This window comes from Tyto alba, unplaced genomic scaffold (assembly GCF_018691265.1).
Source record: "Tyto alba isolate M040663 unplaced genomic scaffold, T.alba_DEE_v4.0 Super-Scaffold_8, whole genome shotgun sequence".
Taxonomy (NCBI): Eukaryota; Metazoa; Chordata; class Aves; order Strigiformes; family Tytonidae; genus Tyto; species Tyto alba.
The window spans coordinates 18716747-18742766 of NW_024881329.1; the positions used below are offsets into that span (position 1 = coordinate 18716747).

Consider the following 26020-nt stretch of genomic DNA (forward strand, 5'->3'; position numbering starts at 1 on the left):
GGAATTGGCAGGATGGTCACATGGTGATTGGAGGCTCAGTTTTATCTCACTGGCTGTCAGCATGTCACAGCTTCTTGCTGAAGGTATTTTTTTATATAAATGTTGGTAAGGGCAGTGAAAAGAAGTGAGTTAATAAAAAAAGGATTAAAAAGTGCCCAGAGCACCTCTTTCATTTTCCCACACCCACAGCTTGCGGCTTTATTCAGAGGGTTAAGAAGCTTGCATCATCACGCCATGTGCTGAGCTGCTTTTGTGCGCTGCAATATCAAACTTTTAGCTCATGTCCCACAGCTGACATTTAAAGCTGTTATAACGAGTATTTTCATGGGTAGTACATGCCTGCTTTGCTCTGCTCACTGACGTGCGTGGCTGATCAATAAAAGCATTTCTGATTCAGCAGATTGGAGCTTCATAATGGTGTGTTGAAACAGTGCAGCAGAAATCCCGGCAGGCCCTGATAGAAAGCAAGATATAACATTCCAGAATTGGTTGACTCTGCTCACCCTGACATAACAGGAATAATACAGGGAATCTTAGTTTGAAATCACTTTTTTGTATGGCATAGCTCTCTATTTTTAGGTAAACTCCTACTGTGATGTTATAGCTAAGAGCTTGCATTCTGCGAATAATATGTGGGAAGAAAAACTCACACAGAAACAAAGCGGTTGATGATTTTTTCATACATGTGTTATTACTGTGGGGTTTTTTCTCATGGTGTGTGTAGCTCTAGTTCCCACTTCAACAAATGTTAAAAAATTAAGACAAATCCTTTTTCAGCTTCATGAGGAGCTGCAGCCTGGTTAATCCACTTCTATTGCAACAGGCCAAAGTGTCTTAGGCTATTTAGTAATTCAAGAAGAATAGAAGAAGGTTAGACTAATACTTGGGACCTCAAGCATCAGGGTGGGATTTCAAAGGTCCTAGTAGTGAGAGTAGAATGAGTAATTCCTGAGAAGAGCTACTCTTTAAATCATTGACAGCAACAGTGTCAGTGGCCAGAGCTGCTATTATTTTCATTCCCACATTGGATAAGTCACCATGTGTTCAGTCAATATGTGATAATAAAATAAACATTTTAATTAATCCCTATTACCTCTGTTTTTATATCCTTCTTCAAGCATCTACTTTTTTGGACACTGGGCTGACTGGAATATTACTCTGATCTAATGTAGTTTCTCTTATGCCATCTCATGCTTGTTTATTATTCTAGGCAGTCCCACAGACACAGGTAATTGAAGCTTTAGCCAGTCCATGTGACAGTGATATAAGAGGTTGTAAATGGGTAGAAATGTCCACGTAAGCAAGACACAGTTAAATACCAAATTATATGCAACTGCCATGCACAGTTCTGTTCACAAAAATGGAATTATGAGTCAGAGTGAAAATTAAGGTCATGTAGATTTCTGTATGTGGCAATTTTTGCGGAGTATATAGGCTTTATTTGCATAATTGGCTTGCTCTTACTCAATGTTCTCCATACTATGTTGGTATAAAACTGTGTGCATCATCACACCATTCTTTTGGCACAAGAATTGTGCAGTGATAAATAGCTAATTCTAAAATACATAAGATTTTTTGTACTAGATACTTAAACGAAAGCAGAGTGAAGCTGCTGTCACACATGGGCACTTTGAGAATCAATCTGAGTGACCCTCTGCTACCACATAAGAAACAAAGTTCCTGTTGCCACTTTTCCTTACACAAGAATTTACATGTCTCTCTTGCGCTCAGTTGACACTTCCCACACATTTTTTAAGGCAGTAATTGTTGATGCTGCTATTCTCCTGTCAAGTTTGATACAACCATCAAACATGATCTTATATGTGAGAGAACCCAACAATCAGCAGTCACCGTACAGGGATGGCTTTCATAGGAAGCCAGGCTTATAAAACAAATCTAAGATTGATTCACACTGGAGTCTGATGCTGGAGATTCTATATGTTCATGTCAGATTTCTTGGGTATTATATGCAATTTAAAAATTGCCCTTATTTTTATTTTGCTAATATCTGTAGACAGAATCTTTTCTAATCTCCATCTTTGATCAGAATAACAGCTCTAGTGGACACGCTTGTGTCAACATCCTTGAATCAACAAACCCAATTAATTGGCACAAAAAGATAGTATGGATCACTATACATGTTTCCACCAGAATATTTCCAACATTCTAATTTTTCAACATACCACAAGAACAAAACCTCAAATACAAGCATATTTGCTTATGCTAAACATAACCACCCTGCTGATAAAATATACAGATAGTGTAAGTATTACTTGAGTGGTAAATGTATTTAAGGATAGGGCAGTCAACAGGGAGATATCTAGATCCCCTATGAAGCTAAACCATACCCAGAATATGTATTTTCACATATATGTATATGTGTTTTCAAATGTTGTTACTTCCAAGAAGGAATGTAGGTCCTTCAGGAGAGAACGATTTTTTTCAGAGCACAGGTTATTAGATTCAGTTTAGGGGCCAGTCAAATCAATAAAGATTATTTCACTTGACTCTCATTTTTCCTCATGTATTCTCAGCCATAACAGGCGTACCATCTTTCTCATAAGCTCTACATATCCTTAAGGGACCAAGGGTCCAAATGAGGAACATCTTCACAACTCATCAAAAAAGAACACTTGAAGCATAGTGTTATAATTCACATTCTGATACAGAGCTGTCACAGTGGAAACCTCCAATCCACACAGGAGGTGAGGAGTATACTGAGAAACATTCTTCTGTGTCTAACTGAAAGCAGAAGTTTGTTAGGCTGGCTACTAGCTGGAAACGTCCTGATGATTAAGATTCAACCTGACTCTAAAAATATGGAACAAACTCTTCATTGTTAGGAATTGCTTAATGATTTCTTACCAAGTTGCCAATTTTATCTGCATAGTAGTTATTACTGTATTTATTATACTCTAGTTATTACACTATTACTGACAGAATTCTGAAAGAATGTGTCTTTCCATCATTTTAGCCTCTTAACCCTGCTTGGTTTATCCAAGAAATAAACTTCAGAGCAGGGGAAGCTGGGGTTGGACTTTATAAAGGCCCAAATAATGCTGTAGGAAAGATCATCTCTGATTATTTCTCCCTCCTGAGCAGGGTTTTGCAAGCTGAGTATATCTTGATATGAAAACCAGAGAATTCAAGCATAGAGGTACCTTCTGATAAACAAGTAATGACTCTTCTATTTTCCCTTTATTTTAGCAATATTTGTTGGTTTCTTTGACATGCAAAGCCCAGGTGGAGAAAGTAGGTTTTAATTTGCAAGAGCTGAACAAATGAATTTATTTTTTATTGCTATTTAGATAATTTTTAAAGTTCACATTAAAGCGTTGAGGAAATAAAAGCTACCTACGCTTACAGATCTTAAAGAAAGCATATCTGACTTTATCTTTAGTTCTTATTGTAGTTACATACATTAAGCACAGAGATTACACTATTCTCATGGAAGTGCATTTGGCAACACCCCTATACATGTTGACAATACAGGAGCACTGCCAGCCCTAAAGGAATGCATACATTGCATGACATACCATGTTAACGTAGACTCACCACACCGGCTTCTTCCCCACTTTATCCCATGTGTCCAGGCAGACACTTGAACTCTACAGTTCATTAAAGAGCCCATTATTAGCTCTCAAAGATGCTGAAGGGCAATGTTGGCAAGTTCAGCACCAAACACATTGCTGAGAAGCAGCGAATTAGCACGTTGGCTTCATTCAGACTCTAACTTGTACATGCAGAACCTAACCTGCATCTGACTACCAGCACTGTATAACAGAAGGCATCATATACTATAACAGATGTTTCCAACTGACTCTTACAACACCATTATAAAAGTTACTACTTCATATTGCACAAGCTTCTGTAGGCTCTCCAGATATCTTTCTGGTTCTCACTCTGAGTTTGTCCTGGACTTCTGTACACAACGATTCATCCTCTAGTATTCAAGGCACATTGTTGTTTTATTCTAGGTAGCAATAATGAGCTCAGAAGCAGGGACAGGAGAGGCTCTGTCCTGATTTTAAATTGCTTCTTTCTGGTACCAGAGACCCATCATGCTGCTTCTCAGACAGCAGTATGTGCACAGGGCATGTCCCTTGGTAGCAATTTACTCAAAGAGGATGATGAAGAACAACATTTGAACAACTGATTGAGTCCTGTCACACCATTTTCTAGGCCTTTGTGGAGTCTGAGCAAGGACAGGTTTGGAAGTATGACTTAAGGGCCCAGGCTACCTAACACGATAACAGACACTGTGTGGGCATTATGGCTTTCAATCACTTTTGCTAGGGAAAGGATTGGACCGCGGCAGTTATACTGCCATAACAACTGTATAACCACTGCATTATGAAAAAGTGGAGGATCACCTCTCCCAGCTCCATTTTAGAAAGAAAACAAACAGAAACATTCTCTGAAAAGCACAGTCCTGCCAGTATGTCAGGCATTTTCTGAGCATGCCTATGGGATTGGGCCCCTCAAGGGATATAGCAGACAGGAAAAGTGAATAAGATCCACCTTTAGGAGCTTAGTGATAAGATGAAAATTGCTCAGACCAAGGCAGTTCTGTAAATGCACAGGAGCATATCTCAGCATTTAAAGAGCTTCAGAGTAATAGCAAAACACAGCTCCTGAGCCAGCTGTAGGCAACACCTGAAGAAAAGGCATTTCAGGTGGTAAGCTGGAATACAGTCACTTGTGTCATCAGACTTCATTGTAGATATTGTCTCTATTTCTGGCTGACTGTCTCTTAATGGAAATACGTTGTATATATACATTGTAATTTCCTTCATGTGAAGCGACAAACAAGTTGACCATCAATCATTTAAGAGTTTATGCAAGAAGTGGAATCACTGAAAAAGTCTTATAAGGAAATCATTTTACCCTTTGTCAGAAGGAGAGGGGGTAGGTGCTAAGCTGAGGTCCTGCCACACAGAGTAACACATCAGTAGAAAAGGGCATTGTTCTTTCCATTTCTAAATACTTTCAGTCAGATCCTGCTTGAACCACCTTACCCAACTGTCTCCCTTAGATCTAGAGCCTCAGTTGCCACACTTGTCTGTCTCTCAAGACATGAACCAGAGAACCAGCCACCTCAAGTGTATGTATACCAACGCACAAAGCCTGGGAAACAAACAGGAGGAACTGGAGCTCCATAACCAGTCAGAAAGTTACATCACAGGAATAACTGAAACATGATAAGACAACTCACATGACTGGGGGATTGTGATGGGTGGATAAAGGCTGTTTTGTAAAGATAGGAAGGGAAAAAGAGGTGGAGGAGTCACGCTTTATGTTAAGAAGAACCTTGAATGTATAGAAGTCAGCTACAGCGACTGTGGAAGTCCTGCTGAATGCCTTTGGGTCAAGATCAGAGAGGTCATCCCCAAGGGGGATCTTACAGTAGGCATCTGCAACCAACCTCTAAACCAAGACAACAAGGCCAACAAAACAATATTTGAGTCACTTAAGGAAGTTTCAGTCAACAGAACCTAGCTTTTATGGGTGACTTCAACTACACAGACATTTGTTGGAAGAACAATACAGCAGCTCACGTGTCATCCATCAAGTTCCTGGAATGCCTAGAGGACTGCTTCAAATGTTAGATGTGCCAATCAGGAATGAGGCACTGCTGGACTTGCTACTCACAAACCAAGAAAACCTGCTTTGTAATACCTCGGTTAGTGGTGGCCTTGGCTGCAGAGATCGTATTGTGGAGTTTGTGTCCCTGATGAGCACGCTAAAAGTCAGTACTAAGACAAACATTTTAGAAAACCAAACTTCAGCTCGCTCAGAGCTCGGTGGGGAGTAATTCTGTGGGAAGCTTCCATGGAGGATAAAGAAACTAGCAAGTGCTGGTACTTTTCAAGAACACTCTCCTGGAAGCACGAAGAGTTCATCCCGTTCAAAGGTAAGGGAAGTAGGCAGAGCAAGAGACTCCATTGGCTTAACTGCAAGCTTCTGAGTCTGCTCAAAACCAAAAGACAAGCATACCAGAGATGGGAAACCAGACAAATACCTGTTGAGAACAACAAGAGCATTGCCATGGTCTGCAGAGATGCAGTTAGAAAAGCAAAAGCTCTGCTTGAATTTAAATTGGTCAGAGATGTCCAAAACTACAATAAAGGATTCTTCAGGTATGTAAACAACAAACAGAAACAGAAGGGAAATATTGGCCTTGTGTTAAATAGGAAAGGTGATTTAGTCATCAACAAAGCTGAAAAGGCAGAGGTTCTCAACACTTTCTTCACCTCAGTCTTTACCAGCACTGTTGGGCCTCAGGCCTTAAGGAACAAAAAACCGGGCCACTGCGAACACAGACCCACCATCAGTGAAGGAACAGTTGGAATGTGAACTGCTACACGAGCTTGACCCCTACAGATCAATGGGCCCTGATGTTATCCAGAGATAAGAGAGCTGGATGATGTTGTTGCGAGGCCTCTTTCCATAATCTTTGAGAAGTCACAGAGATTGGGGAACATCCCAGAAGACTGGAAGAAGGCTAATGTCACCCCCATCTACAAGAAGAGCCAGGAAATTATAGGTCCATCAGTCTTACTTCAGTTGTTGGGAAAGTTATGGAACAAATCTTTCTGGGAGCTATCACAAGTCAATTGAAGCACATGTTTGAGAAAATCCAGCATGGATTAACCAAGGGCAAATCATGCTTGACAAACGTAATTGCCTTCTATGACAAAGTAACCTGCTTAGTTCATGTAGGGTGAGTGGTGGACATCGTTTACCTGGATTTCTCTGAGACTTTTGATATGATTCCCTACAGCCTCCTCCTAGAGAAACTGGTAGGTCTAGACAAGCTGCCTGTGGGGTGGGTGGGGAACTGGCTGCCAGGCTGCACCCAGAGGGTGGTTGGAAATAGCTCTTTTTCAAACTGGCAACCTGTCACACATGGGGTCCCCCAAGAATCAGTATTGGGCCCAATGCTGTTTAATATCTTCATAAGTGATGTGGATGATGGGATCAAGTGTACCCTGATGAAATTTGCCAGCAATACCAATCCAAGTGGGGAAATGGACTTTTCAAAAGGGAGAGACACTCTGAGGGAAGACCTGTACAGGCTGGAAAAGTGGGCTAACAAGAAGCTTATGAAGTTCAGCAATGGCAAGTGCACCTGGGAAAACACAATCCAGGAGTGCAGCACAGACTGGGATCTACCCAGCTGGGGAGCAGCTCTGTCTAAAGGGACCTGGGGGTCCTGGTGGACAACAAGCTCAACATGAGTGAACAGGGTGCTGCTGCAGCAAAGAAAGCCAACAGGATGCTGGGCTGTATCAAGGGCATCACCAGCAGAGATAGAGGAGTCATTATCTCACTCTGCTCAGCACCTGTCAGGCCACACCTGTGGTACCGTGTTCAGTTTTGGTCCCCACTATGCAAAAAAGATGTGGACAGGCTGCTGAGGGTCCACAGAAGGGCCACAAAGATGACCAGGGGACTGGGAAGCCTGCTTGAGGAAATGCTCAAAGAAATGGGTTTGTTCAGCCTTGAGAAGGCTTAGGGGAGAACTTATCACCTTGTTCCGGTATTTAAAGCATGACTACAAAGAAGATAGACTCCCCTTTTTACAAGGAGTCACATGGAAAAGACAAGGGGTAACAGGTACAAGTTACACCTGGGGAGATTCTGATTGGACACAAGAGGAAAATTTTTCACAATGAGAACAACCAGCCCATGGAATAATCTCCCCGGGGAAGTGCTGGACAGGGGGCTGGGCCATCTTGTCTAGACTGTGCTTTTGCCAGAAAGGTTGGACCAGATAATCCTTGAGGTCCCTCCCAACCTGGGATTCTGTGATTCTATGTTTCTATGAAGTATGTGAAGTGTTTGATGATGGAGGGAGGGAGACTGTTGCCTTCTGATGGCGTGGTGACCTGGTTCAGGAACGGCACGGCAACCAAGCCCCGGCCGCTCGGGCCATCAGCTCACAGACACCAATGTGGTGGATGGCAAATGGCATTTACTGGTGAGTGGCACAGCATTATATAGCTTGGGTTTACAACGTCACTTCCGTCTGCTTACGTCATGAGCTCAACGCTATTGGCTGTCCGGAGAGGGGTCCGACCTTTCCGTACAGCGCGACATCTTCCGGTCGCCGAGCCTTAACTACCTACAGAGACACTCAGAGTGACCAATTTGAGAGAGAAGCTTGTTGTACCAACTGACTCTGCATAGTCAATTAAAAGAAGAGATGAAGAGAACAGTTGCTTAAAGAAGTGACTTGGTATTTGGAATAGAAAAAGAAAAAATATAAGTAATTCCTTTGGAATTTTGCATTTCTCTCTGATAACGTAAAACCAAAAAGACTTCCAGACATATGACCTAGATCTTCAACCTTATTTGCACATTCTTGTGTTTACTCTTATCTATAAAATTATGGAAATGGCGGATCCAGGAGACTGGCTTTGGTTTGATTTTTCTTCAAAACTTCATTTTTGTAGAGGTCAGGCTTTTGATTATAGATTTTTCTCAAAAGTCTCTGATTTCTTTGAAATTTCGACCAGTCAGAAAGGTAATGCCTTGAAATAAAAATTTTTGTTTTACAGGCTAATTATGAATTTAAAATTACATCAAATCCCTGAATTAAGGCAAAGGAACTTTGAGAATGCAAATACAGTTGAATGTGCAAGCTGGACAATATCAAGGGGTTTAGTTCCCATTATTTCAATTAGAATTAAACACTGAATTACCATAAGAATCTGGGCATAGGACTGCTGCATAATAAAACACATTCTGCATTACTCTGCAGAACACACTATATTTACATGAGCAGAATTTGATTCCTAACCACAGTCAGTGACTGTGCACATTTCTTCTGCTTTTTGGTCTACCTGTATTAGAAAAAACACTTCTATTAGAATCTCATTATAAACTCCTGAAGCAAGCAGGATTATGCAAATTATCTCTCTAATTTTCTTGTTTCTTCCAGGTATGCCAGATTGCATATATTGTCTTTCAGGGAAGATTACAATTATTAAAAACATGATGAATAAGATTACAGTCTCCAGAAGACTGTTTAAGCACAAAACCTATGTTTCAATCTCTTACTGCCTGTCACAAGTTTTCTGTTGAACGAGTTTTCACTGAGAACATCTTATCTTTCTCCTATACCAGTGCTACAGCTGGGGCAATTTCCCATTACCACTCATTAAGATCAGGCTATTAGAGGTCTCAGTATTAGTGCAAATGCAAAACAAAGTGGCTTACCAACTTTTCACCAGGTTTCATGCAGCTTTCAAGTCTCACTGGTAAAAAAAGTAGGAATCCTTAATATTTCACAAAGATATCCATTTTAAAATGTCTTTGTGTATTACCAAATAGAGCATTCAGTGAAATCCCTGCATTTATCTTATGACAGTACTATCATTTAAATACTTATAAAATGTTACCACTGTTGCACATAACTGTAGATATCACCATTCTAACCCACCTTGGATTTGGGACACAGAATTGTTCTAGGCATTGGTTAGAAGGGATTTTCAAATTACATTCAAAACATTTTTTTAATAACAACTTTTTAAATCAGGATCCTTTCCAGTGACATCTATAAGCTATTATTAGGAAATAATAAGAACAGTGTTATCAGTACCTGTACATACACACAAAAAATTATAAAGAATAAATGGAGATGTTCTTAAAAACCAGAGGCAAAATAAAAAGTCCAAACTCCTCCTGCTTTGTGCATTGGGCTTGATATTATTTGTTACCTACAAGAAGGCTGTTGTTGTCCGTAGCTTTGTAATACATGTAAGTTGCTCATCAATGGGTTGCAGATGGGTCACGTTCTTCACAGTGGTATCTCACTTTAAGATCTTTCATGTTTTCCTCCTTTGGGTGATTTCTCCACTGAAAACTGGGGTGTGGAGTTCTGGATGTGAATGGCAGAGGAGAAGAACCACTTTTCTTCCATATGGTCTTTGCTTTTATGGGAAATTGTCTACTAATTTGCCATTACAGACTACCTTCATGGTTTTAGGTCAGTTAGGTGAATACAGTACAATACAGGTTTTGCCAGTATGGCTCAACTGTCTCATAATGGATTATAATATGTATTATAATCATATTAGCTATAAATTATATTAGAGAGTGTCATCACTGAATCATCATTCTTTTGCAAAATCAGCAAGATTAATCAGAGGTCATACACTCTTTCTAAAACTGACTTTCAATCTAAAAATCATGACAAGGACCTTTATTAATTCTCTTTTTTCCTGTATTCTAGCTTTTCCTAATAATCATGTTATCAATACTCAGCTTTTTTTCCCCTTCTTCTTTTCCTGCTATTAATTGATACCCACACATCTCCTTTTTCTTTCATACATCCTCTATTTCTTTTGTCTGTTATTCAATGCTCATCTCTCCTCATTTAAAGTTTACCTTTCCTATAAAGTTTAAAACACTTCCAGTGAAAATATTCTACTATAAGCCCACTCCTATCTTATTCATTTTGTTGGCTCTCTCAGAAATCAGTCATGTTCTTGGAAAGCTACTGTGCCTCTACAAAGGTGGTCATTACACTTTCCACTAGCAGAAGCTATCCTTGACTATAATCATGGAGGGCCCAGGTCCTTCTTGAGGCCAAACAGCTAAGTACCAGGTACAAAACTCATGAGAGTTCCAGGAAAGGAGCTGGTTCTTGGGGATGCTGAAAGAGAAGAAAAGTTTGCAAGGCCCAAAGAGGCCTGCATGGGGTGACAGAACTAGGTAAGATTTAATTCCTTTTCTAGATATAGAAACAGAGCCACAAACATACTTAGTTGCCTAATAACCAATGTAGATGCCCACAGGTCCTTGGAATCACTGGGAAGTAAGCATTTAGATAAAAATTAATTTATATAGAACTCAATAAGGGCAGGAGTATCCTAAATACCCTTGCAATCTGGATCTGCTCCTCAGTGCCTGGTCTCCTCCATCTTTTTCAAAGCCAGTCTACATCAGAAAGTTGATCAGACAGCACAGTCACCACTCAATTAAAATGTATACATGTATTTATGCATATAAATAATACATGCTATACAGACTCTTTGGATTGTATTCAAACCAGTTATTACAGGTGTAAAACTTAGCATGTGATTATCTGTCTCCTTATGCAATCCATTAACAGTACTAGTTATAACACCTAAGTAGTTAGAGCAAGTAGTGTACAAATGATCAGTAGCGATGCAGACATACCCCAGGCCATCTTGTTCTTTACACACTTATTTTATCTATTCTAGAATATCCCTTAAAGATCCCCTCTGTCCTAATGTATCCTGAAGTCTTGCAGTTTGCTTTGTCCTATCCCATTTTCACCGATCCACTGAGACAAAAACACTAAGATGGAGATCTTATGGTGGCCTTCCAGTACTGAAAGAGGGAGTATAAGAAAGATGGAGAGAAACCTTTTACCAGAGCTTGTAGTGATAGGACAAGGGGCAACAGTTTTAAACTGAAAGAGAGTAGACTTAGATTAGATATAAGGAAGAAAATTTTTACTGTGAAGGTGGTGAGACACTGGCACAGGTTGCCCAGACAAGTCATGGATGCCTCATCCCAGGAGGTGTTCAAGGTCAGGTTGGATAGGGCTTTGAGCAACCTGGTCTAGTAGAAGATGTCCCTGCCCACAGCAGGGTTTTGGACAAGATGATCTTTAAATGTCCCTTCCAACCCAAACCAATCTATGATTCTATGACTCTATGAAGAATTTCCTTTCAAACTTTTTCCATAAGCAATGAGCTGGCACCTCCAATGAAGTAATCTGTTCAAGCTGAGTCAAGAGCTACTTCTCCCCAGTTTAAAGGCCCATTTCATTATGGCTCTAAATTCAGAGACTGAGAGCAGGAAAAAGAGAGGTTCATGGTTAGGAACAAGAAAAAATGTATCTTTAAGCCACTTTCCCACCCATTCTTATTGAAATTATCTTTTCCCAGCTCCAGAGTTTCTATGCCAGAAGACACACACACACTGTTTTTCTGTGCTGACTCTTTGCAGCAGTTGTCTGGTGAAGAGGTTCCCTTTGACAGTTGCCAGTTTCTATCCATGCAGATATGCTTCAAGCCAGTGCTCCCCAGAATCCTTCAGTGAACTGCAAGAACAGAAAGTAAAAAATTGCTTATGGGGAGACAATATTCAACTTCATGGGAAGCAAACTGTAGTTTAGGTGTAAAAAGAAGTAAATGAAAAAAATGGACTAAAAACTGCATGGACATCTGAAAGGATTTAAGTAAGAGAAGATAATCTTTGAAATTGAAAATTTTCAAAAATTAGAAGTGTCTTTAGAAAAACCTAGATAAACTCTGGGTTTGATCTCTCCATGGATATTGATTTGAAATGGTTGTCTATGTCCCTCACTTGCATGCTATTACAGTGCAAAACCAACTTGTTAATTGATACTTACTGCAAAATATCTAGGAAGGCTGTCAGTAAAGTCTTGCTTTTATACTGAATGCCATGCTTATCACAAAGGGCTTTCACCAGAGGAGCTGCTTTCCAGTAGTTGTGTCGAGGCATTGTGGGGAAAAGGCTGCAGAATTGAATGAGAGATAGCTATTGTAAGAATTTGCTTGCATCACCCTCTGTTCCTTTTGTTCAAAATATTTCCCTGCCCTCTTGCAGAAGAGCAAAGGGTCTCCTGAGATGGTTTCATGTGAAACTATATGGATTTTCTCACTTTCAAGTGACCCATAGTATTCCCACTCTTCTCCCCACAATCATACTCACTGGTGCTCAATTTGGAAGTTCAAATGCCCAGTGAACCAGTCATTGAACAAAGATTGTTTCACATTGCATGTTGCATGGAGCTGGGAGAAAAAAAGACCAAAGAAATAGATGATTTAGCTTTTATTTTTCTGCGAGCCTGATAATTGAACCCCAGAAATCGTTATCCACCCTCATCTAGCATAAAAGGCAAGTTAGAGTCAGGGATTATAGCCACCACTGCCCTGAAGAATTAAACAAAGTCTAGATTGAAATGGGTTGTTGGGATACAGGTTAATTTAGCTAGCTCTTTGCTCAGAAAGAAGAGTTTCTTCGCTGGCATGCCCACAACTCCAGCTGTGATTTTTTTTTTTTTTAAGAGGTTGTTTTCATATCTTTCACTTGGATGGAAAGAAAATATGCCCAATAAAGAAACAAAAAGCATTCTTCTGGCCTCCTCAAACTAGTACAAGTGGAGACAGATGCAAAAGTATGAGGACAAACATTTGCGTACATGGGCTCCATCTCACCTAATTTAGACATCTTTAGTTTGAACTCTGCATCTGAGCTCATCACTTTGGAATCCATGGAGAAAAATATAAATTTTTACGGTGCCACTTATCAGACCTGATTTAGATGTCTTTTTTAGAGTAAGATGAATCATGCTCTGGAAATGACTCTTTCCAATGAAGGTAGGTGTTCAGGTGTAGACATCCAGATTTGGTCAGACGAATACCAGGCTGGGTCTTTTTTCCTTAATATAAGCAAAAATGCTTAGAACCCACTATGTGGGATTATACTGCTGGAGATAATATAGATATGAGTAAAGTTGTATTTACATATTCATTTTTATCAGACCTAAATTTTATCAGATTTATCTTATCTGTAGTAAACCTTTAACCTGTAGGGTAAAAAATAAAGGTATCCAGTCCCACTTTGCTTCTCTGCATTTGTTATAGAAAGGAGATTGACTGTTATACAATCAGTACTTTTTCATAATAGGAAGGGAACAATGTTGTGAAAAATATGTCAGAAATTTTCAGTGAAAAAAATGGGATTTTTTTTACTCTAGATGTCCCATTTTCCAACTAAACTTTTAAATATTTTGACTACTACAGAAATGTATGCCTACTTAACGAATGGCAAGGACAAACCTCATTAACACAGCATTAAAGCTAAGAGAATAATAAAGTTGTCTTTGTCACATAATTCAGAATTGAAGACCCACCCTTCCAGGGAAAAGGATATTCTCACCTGAGTAGATACCCAGTCTTTGTTCTTATCATAACCAATGTCCATTGGAATGTGATTCATCTGTGACACCCAAATAAACCAGGTGCTCTCTATGTACCTGGGCAGATAAACACAGAAACTCTTGTTATATCTCTAATTCCATCCAAATTTACCTGTAAAATACTTTCCTGAGTCTCATCTTAAGTACAAGAGCACTTTTACATAATTCAGGATTTTCTTTTCCATCCCTTTGCCTCCCAAATTCTGGAGTTTCTTTTGAGAACCACATAATCTGTAGTCACAGATGTCCCTGAGCAGCCGCCACCACCACCCTGAAGTTAAACAGTTTCTTCTTGGCTGACTATTTATTTCTGAGAAAACTGTAAAGAGTATGACTAGTTTTCATATGTTTCCATTGAAGCTTGATATTTTTTACAAATATTAGTCATGGGGACTCTGGGTATGCTGTGTGCTACCTGGACAGCCAATAGTACACCATGAAGTTGTTAAATCCCATTAAAGGAATATACATGAGACAGACTCGAACGTTGAAAGACACAACCAATAACAGGTCCTGTAAAAGCAAAACAAAACAAAACAACAAAAATTATTAAAATAAGCTTTGTTGATGAACTCCCTCCATTCCCTCCTCTCCTCTTTATTTGAACTACAGCATAAAATGTCCTTATTTATTGATTTCTTATTTATCACCAGTAAGCTCCACACCATCATTCTGCCTCAAGCTGAGTGTATCCCTGAAATATTCCTATAGAACTCACTTTACCATCAGTACCTAAAGACTAGTCTGGGTCTGATAGTTTTCTGATAACTTATATTCAGCTGCTAAGAGCCTAAAAAGCCTCTCCTAAAAAAATTCTCCCTGGACCTATTGACTGCATTCCTGCCACAGCAAGCCTGGAATCAGCCCTTTCTATCTTAAGCCCCACAGTCACCTGAGGTGAAGATTAATAGAGCCACAGAGTGGCAAAATTTCTTTGAATTCTTCTAGACAATGCAAGTAGTGCTTACCAACCACTTTTTCCTCCTGATTGCGAAGTAGAATGTAGACAGCTGGAAGAAGGGTACAAGTGCGAGTGGGGCCAATACTGAAGGGAAGAACAGAAACATTTATAACTTCACTGCATCATAAATCTTACAGAATATCAGGCCAACAGGAACAGTTACCTCCAAAGATTCTTCTTGCCAGTAGAAGAAAAATTGCTGCCTTCCATTTACACTAACTTTCATGTGTCCACATGATCTGTTCCTGTTTTCATTTCAGCACCCTTCACTTTATTTCTTTCCCATACCTTTACTACCCCACACTCAAATCACCCCTATCTAGTACCTAACATTACATAATCCTAACAGAGACATAAGGGGCAATTCCTCCTTATGTGAACCTTCTTTAATGTGAAGGAAGCTTCCTGAAGCTGTGACTTCAATGGGAGTATTTTTAAAACCTTTATTTTGGGGAGGAGATGCAGTCACAATTTTTAGGTGAAGTTCCTACAGCACTGCAAGGAAGCGGGGATACTCACAGATGAAATACTTATGCTGATAATTGTAAGGCATGAACTTCTTCTTCTTTTTTCCAAGCTGAAAAATGAAAAGACATTGTAATGGGTCAGCTGGAGGCCTGAGACCCTTCATAAGGTATTTTTTATTCCTGACTAATGAACACATCAGGAACTACCTCTTAATCTCTCTAATTCAACCCCTCTTCTTGAAAATCAGGTACTGAATTTCCAAAGCAATGGGGAGAAGCAGATTTCGTTTGAGCCTCTCTATCCAGATATCAATGTTACGCTGATGTCAGAACAGAGCCATTTTTAAGAGAGTTCCAAAACTCATGGCAGGATAAAAGAATGCTCAAAAATCACAAAAATGCTCACAAATAATTTAAATTTCATAGGAGAAGTTTCCAGTGATGGTAATGGAAGTCCAGTCTAACCAATTCCATGTATTCACTATAGAGTTCTGAGACTATTGGTGCTCAGGGAGGAACAAGTTATCATGAAAACTAAGGAAATTTGGTGGGGGATGAATGCAGGATGTGTTTGCTCTTCAAGCTACACCTGAATTTCTGTACCAGGTGATGTAGGACACGGATATTCTAAATTTTTAAGTAACAGAGGAGATAGTGGCCAGAAATTACAAAGTATTTGCATGTTATCCTGTAATGACTGTAAAAGCATTTCTGCAAGGTCAAGGTAGTAAACACTTTATAAAGACATCTGCCTTTTTGTTTTGTTGAATATCTTGCCTTCAAATATATGAAAGAGAAAATTGATGAAATATTTACAAAAAACACAGATAGGTTTATTTCTTCACACCGTATTTTTTCACTATTTGCCCAAAAGGATTCTTAACATCATTTGCAAATTTTGTGCTTATGATTCTTCAAAGGACAAAATAATAATGAGGAAAAGCTAACTATTTCCAGAGCTCCCCTATTACTGAGAAAAAAAAATAACCCTGAACATCTCAACGATGTTTTCACTGGATCAAACCTGAAACAAAGCAAATAATCTAAATGAAACAGCTGAAATCTGTTTTAGCCATCCACAGTGTACCTGACTCTGTTAAAAAGCAGGAAGACATGAAAACTCATTTCCTACACTTTCATTTTCATCAAATCCAGTCTAGCACAGCCAGCCCAATCTAAAAGCTCATGTTAATATATAGGCATGAGAGATCTTTCAGAAGATCACTGACAAAATCTTTTCCAGTTGCAGCTAATAGTTTTTTATGAAAAAGTATTTTGTATAAACTCTCTTTACAGGAGTCTTTCTGAGATAGCAGAACTGGAAGTTTTCACGTCTTGGAAAGCTGTAATTTTTTTTGCTTATTGCCAGCTAAAGGAGAGTGAGATGTTATTTTAAGAGGCTGGTTATCTAGAAAAGAGGCCATTTCATCACCCTGTGAGTTAGCACAATTGCCAGGGAAAGGAAATGCAAAAGAGACCTTGCCTATCCTGATGATATCAAAAATCATAAGGATGCAGGGAGGGTCTGCTCATGGTTTTTATTTTTATGAAAGCCATAGGATTTGCGATTAAGAAATAATTTGCTGTGCTTGTGTTTTGTGCATAGCAGTTATACTGGTCCTGAAGGATTTAGGTGCCAAACAGCTCCCACAGCCAAAAGGACCCAGAAGGAACATCTGACTCACTATCTACAAGATCACTTAGAACACCTAACACCAATATAAGTGGACTGACTCAGCCTTCAAGGTGCTTACCTGGCCCTTCTAGCAACACAGAGAACTTAAGCACGGATTTTAAGACTTTGCTTCTCAGGAGCTGGTAGCATAATAACCAGTCAGTATTTGAGACTCTCAAATCTTGGAACACTTTGGAACTTACCATGAGTTTATGCAGAAAGACAAAATCTGGGTTATGATTATACCTTACTCTACAGCTTTCTGTCTTTAAAATCTTTTATCCCAATGGCTCTTTGCTTCTCCAGATATCCCCGTGCTCACCTCCACGGAGAGTGTCTTTCCCAAGCTGAACAGGAGAGGGTGCATGTTGAGGTCAGGGTCTTTGCGGAAGCAGTTGGGTTTGGCATGGTGCTGGTTGTGCAGGTGATTCCACCAGCTGGCTGGCAACCCCTGCAGGAAAAATTGAAGACCAGGGATTCAAACTAGAACAATATGAACAATCACATCGCTATTTATCCACCTATTATTGATGCTGCACTCTAGTTCCCGCACAGGCAATATTGCCCGAATGCAGGGACACTCCTATTCATTGCTTAGTCCCAATGAGCCCCAGAGAATATTCCCACCCTAGGCAATTACCTTCAGAACATTTATCACAACAATCTGCAGAAGTCGATTCCATTTAGGCTTCCTGAAGACAGAGCAGTGCCCCAGATCATGTTGGAACCAGCCCATCTGGATCTGGAAGACAAAAGGATCACTGAGAAAACAGAATCACAGCAGTGTTGCATTATTTTGCCTCAGGAGTCTTTGCAACCTCACGGTGTGAGTGCATCTTCCATCTGCTTTGGGCAGAAATCTGTCTTACATGCTCAGGCTACTGTCCACTAAAGCTGCTCAATGCCAGCTACCGATTTTATTGTAGCAGCTAAAGGGAAAGCAGCAAAGCATCATTACAATTAATTTGAATGTTACAGCATGGAAGTCTTTTGCTCCCATCATAAATATATAATTTCCAAGTAACCAGTTGGAAAGTGCAAGAATTTCCAAATCCATAGCTCCATTGCATTTATATTCCCATGGATTAGATCAGTTTATCCCATCTTGTAAAACTGCCAGCTCCACAACCCCACCGACCCTAGTGAGCAGCTTGTCAGCAAAACAAGAATTGCTGGAGGCAACAAAAATTGTGATGTAGAACATGCTTGTTGTCTTCAGCCAGATAACAGGACCTAAGAAGACGTAGTAAAACTATGACTGAGATATGAACATTCCATTAGTCCTCTCCATCTGGAAGAACCCAACATGTCTGCAGTGTTGAACAGCTGCCAGTGGTTTACCTGAGCAATACTGAAGAACGCCATGCCAACTGCGAAAGGCACTAAGGATATCCCAAAGTACCAAACCACAAGCCAGGATGCAGCATCCAATACCAGGAGGTGAAGGAAGATCAGGAAGAAAAAGGTGTAATTTGGCCTCAGAAGTCCCATCTTCTCAATAGTGCAGCGCAGCTCACGAAAATCCTCTAAAAGTGATTTCTGCGGGTAAAGTGAGTATTAATGCACTGTTTACTTTGAAAATGTAACATAGCAGACCCAGGAATCCCAAAGTAACTAGGGAAGTCAGAGGACATATTCTATCAGATGGATGCCTCTGCAAAAATGAGCATAAGATCAACAGATCTTGGTTTTGCTTTGATACAAGTTGCTTTCAGACTCTGTTGCTGAGACATCACAGTGGGAAAAACTGAGGAGAATTTGCGGCTCATTCCTCACACCCAGGTGTGGATTTAGTGATTCTAGGCCAGTGCATGTTCCCATGTGTGACTATTACCCGCTGCCTGCCCACCACCCAGCCTATAGTACATTGTCAGGCATGCTGCTTCAGAAATTATTTCTGCTAGCTCTTATTTTCCTTCTCCTCCTGTACTGAAACCCAAGCCATTCCCACAGCTGGATTCTAGGACACTCACTTTTTTATTAGACTCAAAGCTGGGTTGATCTGGTGCCAATTCCCCGATCAGCAGAGATTTCAAGTATTTTTTCACCAGAGACTTATCATTGTGAAATGCCACAAAGGCATCCTGAGAAACACACAAAGGAAGAGGGTAAGAATGGGTATGTGACTAAACACCAGATGCTGAGCCTCTCCTTTTCCCAGGTCTTTGACATAATACATAATCCAGTTTCCTTTGTCCGTTTTTGTCCCTTTGGTTTCTCCTATAGTTCTTTGCCATCGACTGGAGCTTGGCCCAAGGAAGCTGGAGAAGTTTCAAGAAACTAGATTTCATAAAAGTACCTGGGTGAGGCTGGTAATAAACATGAAAGCATTTGATGAAAAATGCTTTGCAGAGGGAAACATGCTCTTTCATCTGCTTATTTCAGCACAGTCCTTCTCTAGAAGGCTCCAGCCAGCAGCTCTGCCCTATGGATGAGACCCAGGAACAGGAAAACACGTCAATGAGTGAGGTGTGTCTTTGCCATGCTTAGGATGGTGTTTTTAAAATCCTGTCCTAATTACACTAGGGCCATAGGAAATATATGCTGAAACTCCATACACAGTGGGACTAACTGAGTATCTCACAGTTCCCTGTGAGTTTTCAGACTGATGTTTTGGGGAACTGGGTAACACTAGTGACACAAATGGGTCTTTTCCAATAAACATTTGAAATACTAGTTTCAAAATCAAATATAAACTATGGAATAAAGGATGAAATTCCAGATAAACCAAAATTCTTCTTCAATATTGTCCTCAGTGAATTTTCCAGAAGACAGGTAAAGAGGCTGACCATACTCTTTTGTCTTCCAGAAAGAGTAGATATAACAAAATCCTTAGTGTCTGAGCAGCCAGGTACTTGTTGATTTTGGCTCTGAAAATCAATATGGGTGATCATGACACAAACAAATTCTGCACATGTCTGGTCAGGATTAAGTCCCTGTAAGAGGACAGAGGACTTCCCTTGTGCAGTCTGAGATTCCTCTGGAGCCTCTTGTTTAGAGACAGTCTATCTATGAGTATGTTAGTCTAGAAGAAGTCAGAACAAGGTGACTTTTTGGACAGATGAACTTTCTACAGATATTTAGTGGCCCTTTGTCACAGTGACAAATGAGTAACTATGTCCAGGCCCAAAGGACTAGGGAAATCTTTTCATTATGATTCTGTGCCCTCATCATACTTCTTTTTATACATTTTTATGTAGCTCCCTCTTGCCAGGAGTTCTAAAACAGTCAAGCTGTAAGTGTCTATACTGCAGCTTAGAAACAGGAGCCAGAATCCTTCTAAACAGAATTTGCTATCTGTAATATCAGTAACACAGATTTTTATCACATAAATGCAAGCCTGCAACTTGTTCTTTCTCCTCCCTGCTCTTAGGCCCTGATTATCATCTTATGAGAAATTAACGTTAAGGACTATCACCTGAAACACACCTGATCTCCAACATTTGTCATCAGTGTAATGTTCTGCAATACGTATTGTCTATATTTACAAAGTAATCCACACAGAGAAAGAAAATTCTCACAGCATATATATATATACATATAATTATGAGCTGTAGAGGAAGATAATTCTCACCATATATATACAATTATGAGATCTAGAGTAGCCAAGAGTACTTGGAAAAAAATCCTGGATCCTGGCTTTAGGCAAAGTCGTGCACCAGACAATCTTTTGAGATATCTTCCAGTCCTGCTTTTCTGTAAAAGTGTGTATTTCTCAGAATATACGAACACAGTAACATTTTCAAAGCAAAAATAATGATAAAGATAATAAAAATAAAAATCCAGAGCAAGACAGAAGAATGTCATTATGATACAACAGTGTACCCACAATCTTGACTACTGCATGTAGTTCTGGTCCTTCTGTCTTCAAAGGGATGTACTACAACTATATGTAGGAAAAAAAAGATCAGTAGAGTTCTGGAACAGCTTTCATACTAGAAGACTGCTTTGGAAAAGAGGCAACAAGTTAAAGAGTTTTAAAAACTCATAAGTAACATTGAGAAAATGATGGAAAATTTATTCACTGTTTTCATAACACAGTAACAAAATTATCAGGAAGTAGGTATAAATTTACAAAAGTAATAATGAGGAAAACCAGATTGTAATATTGTAATAATAAATAGGAGTAAGATCAAAGGTCATTCTTTAAAGTCATTCATGGCAAATAAATTCACTGCAGTAAAACCCCTTGATGTCTATAAAGCATAATAATTTAAATACAAGTCCTTACACTGGGGGCTGCAGGAGCTGGGAGGACGTAGCTTGGGGACAAATCGTTCCATGCACTCTGTATTCCTTGACTCTTTTTGTAAAATCCCAGTAATAGAAACTGCAGGAGGTGGCACGGGGCTAGAGGGATCTCTGCGTGGGCTCGGTATGGTGGGCAGGACTAGTGTCTCTTCTTCAGTTCACCCTTGGTGCAGCACGGTTTGCAATCGCGCATCGTTATGCAGGTGCTGCATAATGGACACACAGAGCTCTCTCTTTAAAACAGGGCTGTAAATGCCACTCAGTGAGCTAGAGAAGAAAATCAACAAGACTCAGAAGCCATTTCTCCTTTTGAGAACACTAGGTATTCTTCCGCCTCAGTTTCAAGTAGGGTGAAAGGAATGAAATGTGAAAAATAACTGTTCTGACCCATTTTGTGCCATGAGTTGGGAAGTGCTATCCCATTTTACAAGCTGAAACCTGAGGAATTAGACAGGCTAAGCAACTTCCCTGGAGTCAAAAAGTCTTGTCATGACAAGAATTAAATCTGGGGCTCCCACATTACAAGTTTATGCCCTAATCCTGGTCATGTTTCCAATGTGCTTATTTCTGACTATTCAGAAATTTGGTATCTACTTTTATCAAATAGTCTGTGAGATCTGCTTAGAATTCATTATTTCTGTCAACAAGCAATAAATTATTTTAGAGAAATCCGCTAAATCAAAGAATTCTGCAGGGACCTCTGGAAAATCTGTTTTCAAATAGTGACTATTTTTAGAATTTTTCCTCATCTTCTGCAGCCAAATGTAATTCTGCTGTTTTCTCAATCATTTTTCCTGTATTTTATTTATTTTTCCACCTCCTTTGAAATAACTTTTTTGCTCAAGATTCTCTTGTCCTCCACTTGCCTGTACAGAGTAGTGTCACTTGTTTGAGTACCTCTTTCTTTCTCTTGCTTCAGTGCCCCCCAAAATTACTTTATGTTTGGATATTACCTCCTCCTTATCTCTATTATCTGTTTACCCATGCTCTATCTTTGATTAGCATTTGCTTATCACTGATCATATCCATGTGACACTGGAAAAGCAGTCTTTAAAATAAAAATGAGCACTGAGTATACTGCTTCCTATCCTCTTTTCTTTCTCACTGATAAAACAAAGACACTTTTTGAGCATGTGGAAGACAGCTTGCTTGACCATGCCTAGTGGCAAGACAACCTGTGTGGATACTGCGTTGTTTACAGCAGGGTGTAATGAACCTAAAAAGAGCTTTACAATTTGCATAGCAGATAACTCTGACCTTGAAGGTATCCAAAAGGGCATTTTTACAGATGGCACAGACATGTCCACTACATTATCTGACCAAGCACAGTGCCAAGTACCATGAGCACTCTCCACTGGAGTCCCACCATGTCAGCCTGCCATGACAATGGAACCACTTTCCTCTACCATCCTCCTAGGTCTTACCGTAGCATCTTGCCCAGCATAGTGCCTAATAACTTGGCTGCCTCCTGGGTGCTGCTTGGAAAACTTGCTGACATCATAAACCTTCCTGTCAATCACCAGCCATTGCTCCTGACCTTGACCACGGCCATTGTGGATTTTGATCTCTTCCCAAGTGAAAAGCTGTGGAAAGGCTGAAACTTGTCGTGTCTCCTTTTCAGTGGAGCCGGTCTGTGGAGGCATCTGTACTGGTAGGTGTTCAGTCAGTGCCGAGATTCACTGATCTAAGCTTTGCAGCACTGTATCCAGACAGAGGGTGAACCATCTCAGCCTGCCTGTTATACACTCCCACTCCAAGCCACTCCCTGTGCTTCTAGGGCTGGTTGGCTCCCCCTGCCCAAACACACCCTTCCATAGCTCCCTCCTCTTCCACTTTCACATCAGACACTTCGACACACCCTTGAATAAAAGCCTTGTTCCTTCTTGTCCTTTCTGAGTTGCCTTTGGAAGGTCTGATTAATCATGAGAGCTGTAGACTACTTCACCGAATACAAATACGCGTAAATAGATAAACTTAGGAAGATTATCTGTTATGAAGGTAAATGAGACAGCAACATGACAGAAAGGACTATTAAGTGAGCACCTTCACAGAGCATTAGGAACTGGATAAGGTAAACTGTTAACTTGTTTCCATACTGCTGAGTCAATATGGGGATTAGCCAGAAGAGAAATCTGAGGAGGGTTGAGGGCATCTCTTCTGCAGCAAATATTCAGTGACCTTCTTAGAAAACTGAAACACTTTCAGCATCATGTAATCCTTTAATCAGTCATTAACGTCAGGAAATCCTGCATTTACCATACAGTGGAGCTTCATAATGTCATACAGTGCCAAAATGTAAAGCTGTAAAGGAGCCTGTGTGGAGAGCCAAAAGCTGCTATTAAATATGTTTGCTAACATCTTGCATGCAACTGTAATTCCTGCCTTCAAGGCATGGAGCCAACTTGTACACTAGTACAATCAAAACAGCAGAATGCTCCAAGGTCTGCAATATCTCCACAAGGTACCTCTTAATGATCTCATCACTACCCAAAAACTTCAGGTTGCCCTTGGTCTTTGAAATTTTTTGTGTTGAATCTGGCACACTAAGTTGATGTGTCTTTCTTAACTAAAAGCACGGTGGATCAAAATGCTGCCAGATCAAAGTAAATAAAGAACACGTTATGAAAACATTATTTATCTCAAATTAATTTAGCTTGCACCTTAATAGTACTTTGTATGCAGTTATTTTCAGAGTTTCCTGTGTATACTCCAGTCATTCAATCATCTCATTGTTCAAGTAATTCATTCATAAGTCAACAACAGACATCAAAAGATTTGGGGTTTGATAATAATAATAATAACAACAATAACAAACAATAACTGTTAACACCAGGTTTGGCTTTAGATTAGTTGTTTCTAAAACTAGTTTAACAGCACTGTTTATGTAAATAACCTTACTTAAATATTAGCCTTGTATAGCCAAAGTCTAAGTATCTCTGGTGTTCAGAGAGGATCTGCTATGCAGTAGAGGTAAGAGTTCTCAGCTGTAATAAATAGCAGAGAGAAGGCAATGCCATGTTTCCAATGAAGTCACATCAATTTTGCAGGTGACTCAGAAAAAACTAAGCCCACATATATGAAATACTGCCCTGCTTGAGATTTAGGATTCTCTTAATCTTGTTTGGGTTTTTTAATGCAAAATTACTAGCTTTGGGTGCCTTTGAGGAAGATACAAGCAGCAGGCAAATATTGTTAGTCTGTCCTTATTAAGTTTCCATAAAATCCCTTTATAATTCAATACTGAGTTAAATCCCAAATCATGAGTTTTCCAACTTACCACTAACTTTTTATTTATGTTTATATATTTGTTGTGTTTATAACCACAAATATTGTCTACAACAATGCCCAGTCCCTGCCTGAAGCCTAACAAGTTCTAGGTCTCAACTATCTCTTGTGACAGTGATAATCATTCACAGACAATTCATATATTGTGTTTCAAACAAAAGTGGTTGTTGTGATGAGCTCCCAGTTCTGAAATGGATTGAAAAATCCCAGCTGCAGTTGCAGAATTCAGGAAAGATAAGAAAGCCAACCTATGTTCTTGATCAAGGTACCTCAGCAAGGTAAAGTGAAATTATGGCTGCGTTCCCTGGCTCCCAAGTAGATGGCGTGCGGGAAGCCTAGGCAAGAGCTGATCAGAGCAGAGATGATCTGATAGGCCTCTGCACCAGGAGAAAGGAACCATTTACAGTATACAGAATAACTTTATGTTGAAGAATTTGTCCTTCATGGACTCGTGGATGGAGTATTTCTGATGTAAGCGACCATGAAGCTTCTCAGCTTACAATTATCTTTCTTAGCAAACTCTGTTCAAGTCTCAGACTGCAAACACAGTGGCAAATGTGAGGTCTCGGGGTTTGTCTTCCATGTGTTTCTCAGTGAATTAACAGTAGCCCCAAAACAGTTGGATAGAGGCAGCTGAAATCTCACACAGCAGACACACCTGTTTTGCCCTCAGCCCTGCATGGAGTGGGCAGTCTTTCTGGCTGACACAAAACTGTAAATTATGCAATTCTAATTCTTTAAATCATGTGGTATCTTGCAAATTAATCAGTCAAGACCAAAACAACTGTTTATAAGTTCCTGACATGTGGCAATGGTTGAAACACTCTGGGTGAAAAAGAAATGTGACTATTGGTATTCATTAGAAGGCAGTGATAAAAGAATGGGAGGAATAATTTCTACTGTGCCATCACGTTGCATTTTGTAACCCTTTATCTGGCTCTAAATAAAAGTTAAGAGTGTCCACACTAACGATGTGCTCATGTTCTAGTGTGGAAAATGTGTAGAGTCTTACATAAATTGTGTTCAGTACTTGAGGTGGTGGTATTAAAATACACAATAGTTGTTGCAAATTTCTGCATGTGTGGGTTTTTTTATATATATACAAAAAATTTCAAGTTACTCCATAGCTGGCTGAAAGTAAAGAAAACCTTCCCATTGCCCTATATTCAGACTTGTAAATGTAGCAGCTACCTGAAAAGGAGTAGATAAAAATTTGGTTTTAGATTCTGATCTACAAGGAGCTGGAGAATACAGAGCCAGGAACATATTGGAGTGAACAAATATGGGATGTCTCTGCCTATACACACACAGTAATCATGACTTTCACTGTTAACACATGCTGTGGGTGCCAGTATCCACCAAACCACTGTTGTTACTTAGACTAATTAAGTTTG

The 26020-nt window shown here is 39.7% G+C and overlaps 1 protein-coding gene across 4 annotated transcripts; it reads right to left on the reverse strand.

The window, feature by feature from the left end:
• Positions 1 to 11455: 11455 nt before the first annotated feature.
• On the reverse strand, positions 11456 to 23104 carry LOC104368248 (acyl-CoA (8-3)-desaturase). 4 transcript variants are annotated; one of them, XM_009975540.3, is made up of 12 exons: positions 22766 to 23103; positions 19064 to 19174; positions 18432 to 18629; positions 17731 to 17832; positions 17413 to 17541; positions 15468 to 15525; positions 14956 to 15032; positions 14403 to 14500; positions 13948 to 14044; positions 12718 to 12797; positions 12395 to 12520; positions 11456 to 12082 (listed from the first exon to the last, which is right to left on the reverse strand). In XM_009975540.3, the coding sequence occupies exons 1-12, from the start codon at positions 22982 to 22984 to the stop codon at positions 12031 to 12033; spliced, it is 1347 nt and encodes a 448-aa protein (XP_009973842.2). In that variant the 5' UTR covers positions 22985 to 23103; the 3' UTR covers positions 11456 to 12030. The 4 variants fall into 4 exon arrangements, with proteins under 4 accessions (XP_009973842.2, XP_032862676.1, XP_042641570.1 ...); XM_033006785.2 differs by lacking the exon at positions 22766 to 23103 and adding an exon at positions 20665 to 20965; XM_042785636.1 differs by lacking the exon at positions 22766 to 23103 and adding an exon at positions 19390 to 19755.
• Between the last annotated feature and the right edge of the window lie 2916 nt (positions 23105 to 26020).